Below are 13,587 nucleotides of genomic sequence, written 5' to 3'. Positions count from 1 at the left end.
AGGGAGGGAAGGGGGAAGAGAAGGCCTGTCGTCCGAAAATCTGGCGATGCTGCGCGTCGCGGCGGCATGGATCCGGCACGGTCGCATCTGCGCGATAGGGAGGGTTCCTCGGAGCTCCGTGGTGGGGCGGATCGTGCCGAGGGGAGGCTCTCTCTCGGCCTCTATGGTAGAGGGGTGGTTTCGGAGCAGAATCGAGCGGAGGCGCCGGTGTCGTGATAGTAGTAGTCGGTCGTAAACGACGCCGATGACGTCGGCGGAGGGCGCTGCCGGCGCGGTCGACTTTAATCGCTGCTAGTAGTAGTAGCCGGGTGGTGGTGAGAGTTCGTAGTGGCGTGCGTACACGCGACGCGCTCGTGTACGGGGGGATAGGGAGCTTTTACAGCGTCGGTGGGTGGGTGGTTGTGGATGGTGGTGGTGGCGGCGAACCAGAGTGAGAGACCGGTGTATAGACAGACGGAGAGGGAAAGAGAAAGCGCCGGGAGCGACGGAGAGAGAGAGAAGAAGCGAGAACGCGAGGAGCCGGCGGCGGTGAAGCGAAAGGGTGTTTCACTCGGCTCATATTAGAGTAGTCTGTCAGTGCGCGCGGTTCCGTGGTGGCGCGGCTCTCCGTTTGGTGCGAGGTGGTTGGCCGGTTGGTCGAAAGCGCGTTTTCCGGCACGCTCGCGGGACACCGGTGTGCTGGCACGACACACGACACGCGACACGGAATAGCTCTCTCTCGGGTTGGTTCGGTTCGGTTCGGTTCGAGTCTAGTCGAGACGAGTGGACGGTACGCTGCCGGTAGACTCGGTACACGGAACGCCGGTCAACGGCTCGATCGAGAGCAAGGGTGGAAAACGAGGAGTGAGAGAGCGAGCGAGCGAGCCAGCGTACAAACGGGGCGAGTCACGAGGGAGAAAAGGAGAGACAGAGGGTGCGTAGGTGTGTGCGCGCCGGCGACTGGTGGCGGCACACACAGAGAGCACGAGGGAGAGAGGACACACGATAGAGAGCAAGAGCGAGAGAGAGAGAGAGAGACAGAGGGGGAGAGAAAGAGAGTGGTGCACGGAAGTGGCGGTGCCAAGTCGTGGTGGATGGTGGATAGTGGAGGTTCGGGCGGTAGGTTGGATCGGTCGGTCGAACGTTGGTCTTGGTCGTTGTCGGCGTCCCGGCAAGGATAGGGAAACGCGAAGAGAAGACAGGCAGATAGGAAGAAAGGTAGAGGAGCGCACGGAGAGCGGATTATCGAGGAAACGGCAGCAGCAGTAGCGGCAGCACCATCAACCAGCACCACCAACAGCAGCAGCAGCATCGGATTCGAGAAGAGACGAGACGACGCGACGACGGGACCAGAGAGAAGAGACGGAAGCCAGGATGAGATCGATAAGGAGGGAGTCGAGGTGCGGGTTTCGCGAAACGGGGACGCCGCGCCGCGCGTAGAGACGCGGCTGGTAAACATACGCGCGTAAAATACTCGCGTACGCGCGCACTCACGCACGCGCCGACGGTCGCGCGAGTCGAACGATCGCAGGGAGGACTCACCCTCGTCCTGAGGATCCGACGCCGGAGGACGAGGGAGAGAGGAGAGATCGGCAGACGCGGAGAAAGAGGGAAGAACGGACAGGTATCGGTCCGGAGAGCACGGATTCGAAAGAACGGGATCGTTCCGTTCCGTATCTTTCTCTCTCTTCCCCCCGGATCCCCTCAACCCTCCGCCCACCGCCCCTCGATCTCTCTCGATTCATCTCCGCCACTCGATGGGCTTTGCCGGCGAAAGAAGGTCAAAGATCGATCGTCGAGTACGAGGGTCGTGACCTCACGCACACATTCGCACACGCGCGAACACGAGCCACGCGTGCGACTAACGTGTCGGGGGATCCCCGTAGAGGAGAGCGGAAGAGGTTCGGGCTGACTGGCCGACTGGCTGACTGACTGACTGACTCACTCACGGACAGACTGACTGACTACTTTCCTGCCTGTCTGACTGACTGCCTGACTGCCTGCCTGCCTGCCTACTTGCCTGCCTGTTCACTCGCTGTGGCTGCCGGAACGAAAGGTGGATCCGCGAGCGATGATCGGTCGCCGAGTGAATTATAGTCCCCGTCGATCGACGCGTTAGGTTAGGCGTTGTCGATGCCCGTCGGTCGCGAACCAACGTTTCCGCGTAGAGTAGAACGGCTCGGACGCCGGCACGCCGCCACGTTGCGCCCGAAATCGGGCGACTGGGATTCTCGGGACCGGTCGAGTCGAGGCGACGTCGACTGGCCATCATCGTTCGGCACGAGACAACTCGCGGCGAATCGAGTCGAAACGCAGCACGGAACACCGAGGATCGTCGTCCGCACACGCGTGCCCGATCATTCTCGAGAGGAGCCGTGAGGGGAGCGAGCTCCGAAGCTAACCACGACGTGCCACGATGTCGACGAGACGCTCGTCCATCATTGACGTGAAATAACCACAGGGGAGGGGGGCAAGGATCGAAGGACCTAGAACTAAGAAAAATATCACCAGAGTACATAGGATATATCGAGAACGATCGTCCCGAACCACTGCATGTTCATCATCGTCACAAACTAGCGCTATAGACCGCACCACCACACAAAGAAAGACCGGGGTACCAATTTTTCACCCATTCGTAGAGCCGGTCGTCTATCGAACAAATAGACAAACTCAGAAGACTGACGATTAGAGCAGAGAGAAGCTGTCCGCGGAGAAGCGGACGCGAAACGACCAAAATAGAAAACAAAATAAAATAAAAAGTAAAGTGAGTGAGTGAGAAAGAGCGAGAGAAGAGAATATTAGAAAAGAGAAAACTCACGGAATTGCGAGAGCAGAGAGAAGATATAGAGAAGAGGAGGGCGAGACGGTTGTAGAATCGTGTAAAGCCATTGCGCGCGCGGTGTGTAGAGCGGTGTGTTGTAGAAACCAGAAACGTATCCAGAAAGAATGTCTAGAGATCCGTACTCGAGCGGAAGCGGAGTGGTCGGGCCAGGAGGCGGCACACGTTCTCCGAGGAGCAATCGTCGCATGACCGAGCTGCCGACCGTCGACCGTAGCCCGTCACGGAGCTACGCGAGCGGTCGCGGCAGTCCGTTGGGTCGCAAGAGAGTAGCGGGAACTCGTAGCGGGAACAACTCGCCGGAGCACCTCGGATACGGCAGCTACCATCACCATCAGCTGGGCAGCCCGTACTACTCCCGCGACGAGGACCTCGGCAGTCCCGTGATGCTCGAGGAGAGGGGCAGGAGTATGTCAACTGGGGGCGGTGGGGGCGGACATCACAGATCCAGAAGCGCCTCGAGACCCGCCATGTCCAGCTCGGCGGGCATGTCGGCGAGGTATACCAGCCTCGATCGCGCGTCAGCGGGGATCCTCGATCACGATCGCGAGTTCGTGCCGATCCGGGAACGTAGTCGGGACCGTGGACTCTACCTCGAGGATGAGATGTACGGATCGAGATCGGCCAGGCAGAGCCCGAACCCGCACATGCTGCGGGACAGCGGGGGCTACATCGGCGAGCTACAACACCAAAACAACGATCTCCAACGAGAGCTCGGGAACCTCAAGAAGGAGCTCGAGCTGACGAACCAAAAGCTCGGCAGCTCGATGCATAGCATCAAGACCTTCTGGAGTCCCGAGCTTAAGAAGGAGAGAGCGTTGAGGAAGGAAGAGAGCACCAAGTACAGCCTGATCAACGAACAGCTGAAGCTGCTCAACTCCGAGAATCAGGTCAGTCAGTCGTCGCGACACTGCGGATTTTCCTTCCCCCCTATGTCGTCGCGTTCTCCCGTTCCCCCGTTGTCGCGCGAAAAAAGAAACTCCTTCGACACCGTGATTACGCGCTGCGATTACGAGTGTCGCGATCGCGAATCCCTGTGCTCACGGTTTCCCTTAACGATTCCTACACCCTTACGCGCGCGAGCTCTCCTCGCCCCCTTTTCCCGATGACGTCCGAGCGCGCGTGGAATTTAGGTCGAAGCGATTAGGTCGAATCGCTCCCACCGTTAGATATACTCTTCTCTTTTCTTCTCTTTTCTTTTCATTTCTTTGCGCGATAGTCGAGAGCCGAAATCCCTTTTCCAGGCCAGGCTTCATTTTCGATGGAATATGGATTTTCGAAGGGGAATCGGGTCGCCTAGTCGGGTCGCCGTGTTCCGAGCGAGTTTCACTGGGATTCCCGCGTCATCGGAGGGCTATCGATCTACGTGTGGCCAACGGAGGAGGACTCGTTTTTTCCCCGACGTACTTTCCGGACACGTCGCGTAACAAACGTGCTTATCGATTCGCCAAAAATGCGAGCATCCGAGGGGGAGCCACCGATTCCCGTGAACACTTTAGACGCGTCTCGTCGCGTGGAATCGCTTCCGAAGGGCCGATTACGCTCAGAGTCCGATGTAACCGCGCAACGCTCGTCATACCACGATTAGAATTCAATTACATCCGTCGTACGTAACACCCGCCCCCGCCTTCGTTGCCAATCGTAGCAATCCAAGCCATTCACAATTGTCGTCGCAACAAGTCCCAAGTCGCCAGTTTGGAATCTTCTGCGTTTCCTTGAACGAGACGTGTACGCATCGCCTTCGAGGACGTCGGCTGGATCAATATGTTAGCTGTTCGCGAAGCCCGTCGCATATTTATATAATGTCGGGTCAAGTCACGCGTCTTCCGCGGAACTTGGATCGTCTTCCGAGGCGATCGTTGCTGTCCCCGTTCCTAATTAGGAACAATGATTTGCCAATAATAACCATTCTGTCGCTGATGACGACGTTGAACGAGATTCGGCGTTGCCGATGCACCAATATCTCAGAATCAATTCTGCTCAGGACATACAATTTGCACTCGGAGCAATTTTAACTCGAAAAGTGAACATTTCTTCCGACCTAGAATATTTTCATTCCCAACGATATTTTTAATTTTGTGCATATGAAATTGGTATAATATTTCATAAAATACCTAAATGTTAGTAATTATTTAGATAACGAGACATATTTAATAGCGGAAACAACATTTTGAATAATGGTACAGCAATTTTTAATGGCGAGTTACCGTTCGAGTGCTAAGGGTTAACCCTGTAACATTTACTAAAAGAGGGTGCAGAAAATAGAGTTAGGGTATGTAGTTCAAGGCTCCTTCGTTCCGTTTTACACTTTAACCCTTGAGTGTTGAATCAAATTGTAAAACATCATCCTACGACCTTTCTAAATTTTGTATTTTGTTTTGGATACTTTCAAGTATATTATTTAATAAGACTAAATAATCCAAATGTTCTAAAGAAGTTAAAAAATGTTAATCTTTGCAACGGAACTAAAAATCGGTAAAAATCTGACTAAATAAACTTTTCTAACCATTATCTATTTTGGAGAGAGAAAATATTTTATTTCACTATGTCAAATGAACTCTTCCCTTTATAACTTATTTCAGAAAGGTCCATTAGAACTTTTCTGTCGTTCATTTTCTGAGGAAAAGAAACTATCGAAAAGTTTGCCTATGTTTTCTCTAATGGGAAACATCAATAAGAGAAAAATGCTCCATTAGAACTTTTCTGTCGTTCATCACTTTTTCTGAGAAAAAGAAAATTGATGTTTGCCTAAGCGAATTTAATTTAAGAGAAAAATAGAATTTGATTTTGGGTTCAGAGAACTTCTTGACTACGTTTAAACATTTAAACTCTTCACCACGTGTCTGATTCGATACTACAAGGCAAAGGGTTGATTCAGAGACATTTTGTATAACTATTTCTCGTTCTGTTTTATACTTTAACGCTTAAGCGGTATAGTGTCCAGCCAAATTATATAAAATATGTTAAATGTATAAATTTGTTTCGGATACTTTCGGTTATATTATATAAGACTATACAATCCAAATATGCGAAAGAAGTTAAAAAATATTAATCTTTGCAATAGTGCATAGTGTATAGAAATTTCGTGGGGGTCGTGAGAGACCCCAGTACACAAGTTAACGGTGAATTCGATGTTTTATTCGTGGTCTGATAACACTGTCCAACAAATTTCAACTTTTTTTATGTTCCCTAATTACTGTTGGGTCCTTCTTATAGAGTTTTTTGCGCTGATTCCGAATCTATCCTTCATTTTTCTTCTATACGCACAGTTTTTGAGGAACATGGCTTTGAAAAAAAACATATTTTTCAACTTTAAACAAATATTGTGATGGTATTATAAAAGATATTGAATTGTTCTTTGCAGCAAATGATTCTGTAGACTTTCCCGAATACAGTGATATCCAATATTAAGACATTATGATTGTATAAACATGTTTAAACAATGATTAAAGACGGAGATACACCACTTTTACACCAATTCGGCAATTTACGGCAACTCATGTCGGGCGAAGATATTTTTTGCTTTCTGGTTCGAAAAAAACTTCGATGTTCCAATCTTGACAGGGTGGCTTCTCAAGATAAAAGTCTGCTCTATCGCGTGGTATAGTTCGATTTTCCGCTGGACCCTTATTTTTTGAGATAAATTGAAAAATATCCTAAAAAATTGGTGTAAAAGTGGTGTCTCTCCGTCTTTAATCATTGTTTAAACATGTTTAAACAATCATAATGTCTTAATATTGGATATCACTGTATTCTGGAAAGTCTACAGAATCTTTTGCTGCAAAGAACAATCCAATATCTTTTATATTAACATCAATATATTAGTTTAAAGTTTAAAAATATGTTTTTTTTTCAAAGCAATGTTCCTCAAAAACTGTGCGTATAGGAGAAAAATTAAAAACAGATTCGGAATCAGCGCAAAAAACTCTATACGAAGGACCCAACAGCAATTAGGGAACATAAAAAAAAGTTGAAATTTGTTGGACAGTGTAATTGAAAGAATGCGCGGTCACAGAGAAAAATATTGTACAGTATCTGAAACACAAAATGGAGCCGATTACGAGACGAGGGTTAAAGAAAGTTCGCGTTGGAAATTATCCACGCAACACAGTACAGCGGAACTCGGAGTACAGAGTTAGAGAATTTCGAAACTGCAGGAGACACGAGTTTAGCAGCAGTTTATCGACCAACGAGGTACGATTAAATCACGACAACGATGAGGAGAGCTTTTATCGAGTGCATAGAAAGATTACTGTTGCGCGTGAACACGAAGGTGTGTCGGTTGCGAGGACTCTATAGACAAGTTAGCAAAGATGAAAGATATGTTTGCTCGTTTCAATCGTTTCGCGTGTAGGTACGTGTGAACACTTCAACTTCGTGAGGGAATCGGGGTATGTGCATGAATTTCACATGCGTTGAGACCTACCCAGGAGGTTTTCGCTAGGAAAGACAGGAATCATGACACGGATGATACGCAATTTTTCTCGCTGATGCGCTCTGCAGCGCTGCTCGGGTTTCATTCGATTACGATCACGTGCACATCACCAGCAAGACTCGTTAAGTAACGTGAGGGAGCGGAATTGTGGAGCAACGGCGCGGCGTCTCTCGTGCACCATAGAACAATAATGATAGCTCTAGTGCTGCGTGGAAAGAAGTAATGCTAATCACAAAGCTGAAACTGCTAGGCTGTCTTATCCAAGGTGCACCGGCATTCCCTTTGAGTTTTATATGTATAGGAGCTGAATCGAAGGAGCCACAGAATGTTGGAAAATCAGATCTTTAACCCTTAGCACTCGACTGGTGATTCAGAGTCACCATTAAAAGTTGTTGTACCATTATTCCAATATACATATATACAGGGTGTCCCGAATTTAAATGGCAAAACTTCAGGAGCGTGTAGGGGACCGAAAAACTAAGACAAAAAGTCTTTTAGAGAGTTGCTCGTTTTTGCTTCGTTTTGGATAAAATCGCAAAAAAAGAAACAAAACAAGTTATCATCTATTTAACGTAGATATATTGTTAAAAATGTTGCCCTCTTGCAGCAATGCAAGCATTACATCTAGCACTGACTTGATAAATTGCAGCTAAACATTGCAAAGTTTACAGACGTTAACAGAAGCAGAAAGTTTATTCGGTGCCAATCAATTCAAGAGAGCAATTAAGAGACCGAATCATAGATGCAGTGCACCAAATATCACCAGAACAATGTTTAGCTGCAATTTATCAAGTCAGTGCTAGATGTAATGCTTGCATTGCTGCAAGACGGCAACATTTTGAACAATATCTACATTAAATAGATGATAACGTAAATAAAATGTAAATAAATAAGTACAAAAATGAAAACTTTTTTGCTTCTTTTTTTGCGATTTTCTCCAAAACGAAGCAAAAACGAGCAAATCTCTAAAAGACTTTTTGCCTTTAGATTTTCGGTCTCCTACACGCTCCTGAAGTTTTGCCATTTAAATTCGGGACACCCTGTATATTGGGATTTAACCAATTTCTAAACGTTTAAGTATTGTATGAGGTATTATATCAATTTCATGTCCACATAATGAAAAAAAACATACAGGCTGAGTCTCGTAACGTGACGATCTCAAATATCTTTGTTGTTTTTAAAGATACATTAAATATCTGAAGGACAAAGTTAAATAGTAAAATGGGGCTCATACGATAGCAAAACAATTTATTTTTTGTATGCAATTTTTTTAGAGATATGAAGGTCAACTTCATTTTTTAAAATGGAATGTTGTATTTTTTAATACATCAATCATAAAAAAGTGCTAACCTATGTATGTCGAAAAGTTAGTAGTTCAAGAGATATTTCAATTTAAATAACTCTAAAATACCATTGCTGTCGTACTAAAATGTTACACTAGTAAGTAAACACTAACGTCTTAGTACACGACAGTAATGATACTTTAGAGTTATTTAAATTTAAATATCTCCTGAACTATTAACCTTTAGCACTCGAAAGCCGACTCTGAGGTGCCACTAAAAGTTGCTGTACCATTATTCAAACTATTGTTTACGTTATTAAATGTTAATAATTACTAAACATCTAGGTATTGTATGGAGTATTCGCCAATTTCGTATCCATCGAATTTAAGAAATCATAGAAAATGGGAATATTATTATGGAAATATTCTTGGTTGGAAGAAATGTTTAATTTTCGGGTTAAAATGTCTCCGAGAGCAAAGGGTTAACTTTTCGACATACATAGATTAGTACTTTCTTATAACGAACGTTCAGCTGCATCGTTTGATGTATTAAAAAATACCTCATTCCATTTAAAAGATGAAGGTGACTTTCATATCTCTAAAAAACTTACATAAAATCAAAATTTTTTTTGGTATCGTATGAGCCCCATTTTACCGTTCAACTTTGTCCTTCAGACATTCGACGTATCTTTAAAAGCAACAAAGATATTTGAGATCGTCACGTTCCGAGACTCGCCCTGTATACAATGGAATTATTCTAGGTCGAAATGAAATGTTTATTTTTCGAGTTAAAATAGCTCCGAGTGCAAAGGGTACATAGTTCTGACACCTCGTGGTGTCTAGCCATTATTCCACACTTTATAGCTTGTACAGGGTAGTCCAGCTAAATGTAGCCACTTAAATATCTCCTTCAGTTGCATTCATATAACTAGACAGCGAATGTTAATGTAATTTTCAATTTTTATAAACAAATTTTAAGAAAGTGGAGAATCACAAACACACAAATAAAATCCTATTTTTGTAGATTCAAATTATTTAAAAATTATATGATAGTATATTCTAGCATTTTTTGAACGTTTTCATGTGCCTTAAATTCATAAAGATCCGCACTCTACATATCGCTGCTCCGGAAGTATCATATAATGACACAACTGCAAAAATTGACATTTTACAGGACAAGCAAAAGAAAAATAATTCCAATTTGTCTTAATAGAATGGCCTATATGTAGATTCGGCTTAATTCTTCTATGAGAGTAGTTTATATACATCGTGGGTTATTATTGCAACTTTTAAGTTATTTCAATTTATACAATAATAAATAACAGCCTCACAGTAACCAGTACCATATAAATACGTCATTGTTCTTCTGAAAATGCATCACAAATTTTACACTTCTGTCGTTATAGGAGTAAGGAAAACAAGTAAAAATTTTGTGAGTACAATTATGTCGATTTACAAACATCTAGTAAATGCATTTTTGAGCCCGCCAACACAATAAAGTCAATTTCACAAAATTTTACAGTTGCGTCATTATACTTCCGGAACAGCGATATAACATATAAAATATACAGGGTGGACTACTAAGTCTGATCAGCTTAGATTATTATGCTGTTAGTGGTTCGATCGCAAGATTTTTTTAGCTAAAGTAACATGGTTCAAGGAGAGCTTTAACACTAAACCTACCGACCATAAAAAGTGACTGATGTGTATAGTATTATAAAAATAACATGATTAAATTTATTCATATTTCATGCAATTTTTACTATAATATATACTGGAGTCAAAACATATATTCAATAAATTCCCATGGAAACACCTTTACGATTTCAATAATTGTCAAATAAAAAATCTAAAATGGTTCATTTGACCCCTCGTGGTAGGTTTAGTGTTAAGGTTATTATACACAAAATTGTATGTTATGTTTAGTTAAAGTAACATGGTTAACGTATAGTTTTAAAATGACTGTACCAAATTGTTTTGTCGACCCTTTTCTTCCTGAGTTATCAAGGTCTTTCAGTTCTTTTTTTAGGTAAACCTACGATTCTTTCACACCCGTCTTTTAAAAGATACTGACAATGAGACGAATTCAGCATGCATCGCAACAAATACATTTTTTTTTTAAGCTAAACAGATAAAGAAAGTAATTTCTTAACCGTTTAGGCGAGTGTATTGCTGCTAGTGGACACCATTTTGAGCATTGATTCAATTAATCCTTAGCACTCGAGTGGTGACTCAGAGAGAGAGAGAGAGAGAGAGAGAGAGAGAGAGAGAAAGAGAGGGAGAGAATCATCACTAAAAATTGCTGTACCATTATTCAAAATATTGTTTACATTTTTACATTATTAAATATGTTGGTATCTAATCAGTCATTAAATACTTAAGTATTGTATATTGTACGAGCTCTTATATCAATTTTATATTCATACAAAGAAAAAAATTAATATAGAATGGAATTATTTTAGGTCGAAAGAAATGTATAATTTCAAGTTAAAATAGTATAGAGTGCAAAGGGTTATGTGTGGTAACTGATATTTTTTGAATGTTTCTTTGGTTTAGGTTTAGAAGAAGAAATGCTTCTACCTGGTGCTTGCCGAATTCGTCTCAGTCAGTATCTCCTAAAAGTTGGGTGTAGGAAAATTGCAGGTTGACTTATAAAAAATTAAAGGTGACCTCGCGATCGCTCTGGAACAAAGGGTTGACACAAAATTTTGTACAATAACTTTAATGCTCTCTTTGAACCATATTATTTTAGCTAAAAAAATCTTGGATCGAATCACTAACAGCAGAATAATCTAAGATTGAGGATCTTTATGCATTTAAGGCTTCTGAAAATTTTCAAAAAAGGATGGAATATAAAATTATTAATCAATACGTTATGTTCACAATAGGAACTTAATCTATTAATATGTATAATAATGGTGATAGAGACGTTTGGTTTGGTCGATAGAATAATTGTTGCCAGAGGTGGTGTTCTAAAAATTGGTTTTGTCAGGTCGAGACGGAGAGTCTAAATATTTAGATTCTGAATGAATTAAACAAAAATAAAATTCATTATATAATATTGTACCGTTAGTTATCGCTGTAAAAGTGATCACATCATAGCAGAAAAACGTGTAACATGAAGCAAGAATTTTATAATGAAATTGTAAAACGAGTGATTTCGACTGGGGTGTGGTAGTTCTAGTGTTAATTAAATTCCCGGTAGTTGGAGGTGGGGGGCAGAGGCAGTCGAACGACAGTCGCGACGCCATGCGCCATCCGTCAACGTTCGGTGGCACAGAGTTCGTCAGCGTCTGCTCCGGCCAGCATATTTTTGGCCGGCGATGGCGGACAGTTCGCGCGAGATGAGTCATTGCCACCGAGAAGCAGAAGAGTCAGATTCCCTGGCGGTCTGCCCACGTTTCCTTCCCGTTTTTATCTGACGTCTGCTCGTTCCGCGGGAACGTCGACCAAGCCAGCCAGAAGAGTTCTTACGTGGCGACGACACGTGCTGCGTCGGGATCACGAGAGAGCCCACACACTGTTGTCGTTGCCGTTGTCGCAGCATTGTTCCGCGAGCCGTGTCGAGTCCAGACGGACCGACGATCGACCGTGAAATTGCATAATTCCGGCGCAGCCGAGTACTCTCGGCATACGACGCGACGATCAAAGATCCAGGTAAATAGCTGCACGGCAGCCTGGGACGCCGAACGGCTAGCCCAGAATCTGAACTTGGCGTTTACGAGCTGCCGGGGGATGAACGTGGTTAATTACTGCGGTTTAGATAACGACCCAGCGGTAATTTATTAGGCGATGGACTTCTGATTCGTTAAAAGCCGATTTGCCCGTTAACAGACTGCACAAATTGGTTTCTCTTTTTTCGCGTTGATCGGAAGCACTGCCGCCCCTCCTCTATAACGCGGTTACCTCCTTCAGTGTTCTATCGAAACCGTGTTAACCCGTTTCTCCTATTATTATTTTCTTCATGGCTTCAATTATTGAAACTTCTTTATCCTTAATCTCCTAGGAGACGAATGAAATTTATATTTATTGTACGGTTGTTTTACTGCTTCAATATCGATAACAGCAATATAATATGTACATTCCTCAAAAGAATTAGGGGATACTACTGCGAACCCGAAAAATTGCTCCCACTTTACGTGATCATAACTCCGTCAAAAATTGCCGTATCGATATCGTTAAACAATGGTTTGAAAGCCTGAAACCTCTAGTTTCACATTATTGCTATGTTGTTTTTTACAAAATTATAGCGAGATGAAGACAACATTGACGGTTAACAAAAATTTTGTGCAACTTTGTAACATCACACGGGGAGGAACAAATTTTTTTGATAAATCGTGTTAATACCATTTGGAAAGCCTATCTTTTCTGTGTAAAATGTGTAGTTGTAGATTATTGTGCGATTTTTTTTCTTCGAGTTATTCAACATTGAAGTAAATATGGGCTTTTTAACTTTAACTGGCTCCAGAAAGCGAAAAAATTATTGTAGAATTTTGTGCAAAAAAGCTATAGAAAGAGCGTTTCTTTCTCTTCGGGGCACTTCTTTTGTTTTTTCAATTTCATTAACATTTCGATATACCAGGTGTTTCTGAAAATATGATTAAAAAATGCAACAATTTCCATGTTTCCTTTAACTCGCTGTATCTCGGCGAGAAATGATCGTAATACCATGATCCGAACGTCAGATTGAAGCAGAGATTCTGCCGATTCGGTCGAGTACCCCATGAACTCGCTGCGACAATTTTTTACCTATGGCAGCTGTGTTTGAAGTTAATGCTTCGCAGAACCGGCCCACAGTGGAAAATTTGGACCAAACTCAATTCAAAATCAAAGAACTTTCGATAGAAATGAGGTAGAGCGATGAAATTTTTTTTAAATTACAGCTGAAACTTTGTAGAATATGGGAAAAATAGGGAGATTATGGTATGAACGTTTTTTAACGTTGAGAAAATTCGTTAAACATGTAGAATTTCAAGAAAATGTGGTTTCTCTAGAACCACGCACGGAAAAAAATTTTCTTAACGTGCTACATGTCACTTCCCGTAGATTTTT

The 13,587-nt window shown here is 43.3% G+C and overlaps 1 protein-coding gene across 18 annotated transcripts in view; it reads left to right on the top strand.

Annotated features, from left to right (window-relative positions):
* The first annotated feature begins 289 nt into the window (after window positions 1-289).
* Brp (ELKS/RAB6-interacting/CAST family member bruchpilot) overlaps window positions 290-13,587 on the top strand; it is a 251,684-nt gene continuing 238,386 nt past the window's right edge. For 3 of the 18 annotated variants that reach the window (XM_076426886.1, XM_076426885.1, XM_076426884.1), the window contains exon 1: window positions 312-3,708. In XM_076426886.1, the coding sequence (XP_076283001.1) occupies window positions 2,926-3,708 (783 nt within the window). In that variant the 5' untranslated portion in view covers window positions 312-2,925. Of the gene's footprint in view, window positions 3,709-13,587 lie in introns of all 18 variants that reach the window. The other 15 variants (XM_076426895.1, XM_076426896.1, XM_076426878.1 and 12 more) reach the window with 11 other exon arrangements.

The sequence above is a fragment of the Lasioglossum baleicum genome, chromosome 7 (genome assembly GCF_051020765.1).
Source record: "Lasioglossum baleicum chromosome 7, iyLasBale1, whole genome shotgun sequence".
In the NCBI taxonomy this organism is placed as follows: Eukaryota; Metazoa; Arthropoda; class Insecta; order Hymenoptera; family Halictidae; genus Lasioglossum; species Lasioglossum baleicum.
The sequence above is the reverse complement of the archived record's forward strand: the minus strand, read 5'-3'. Positions and strand labels throughout refer to the sequence as shown.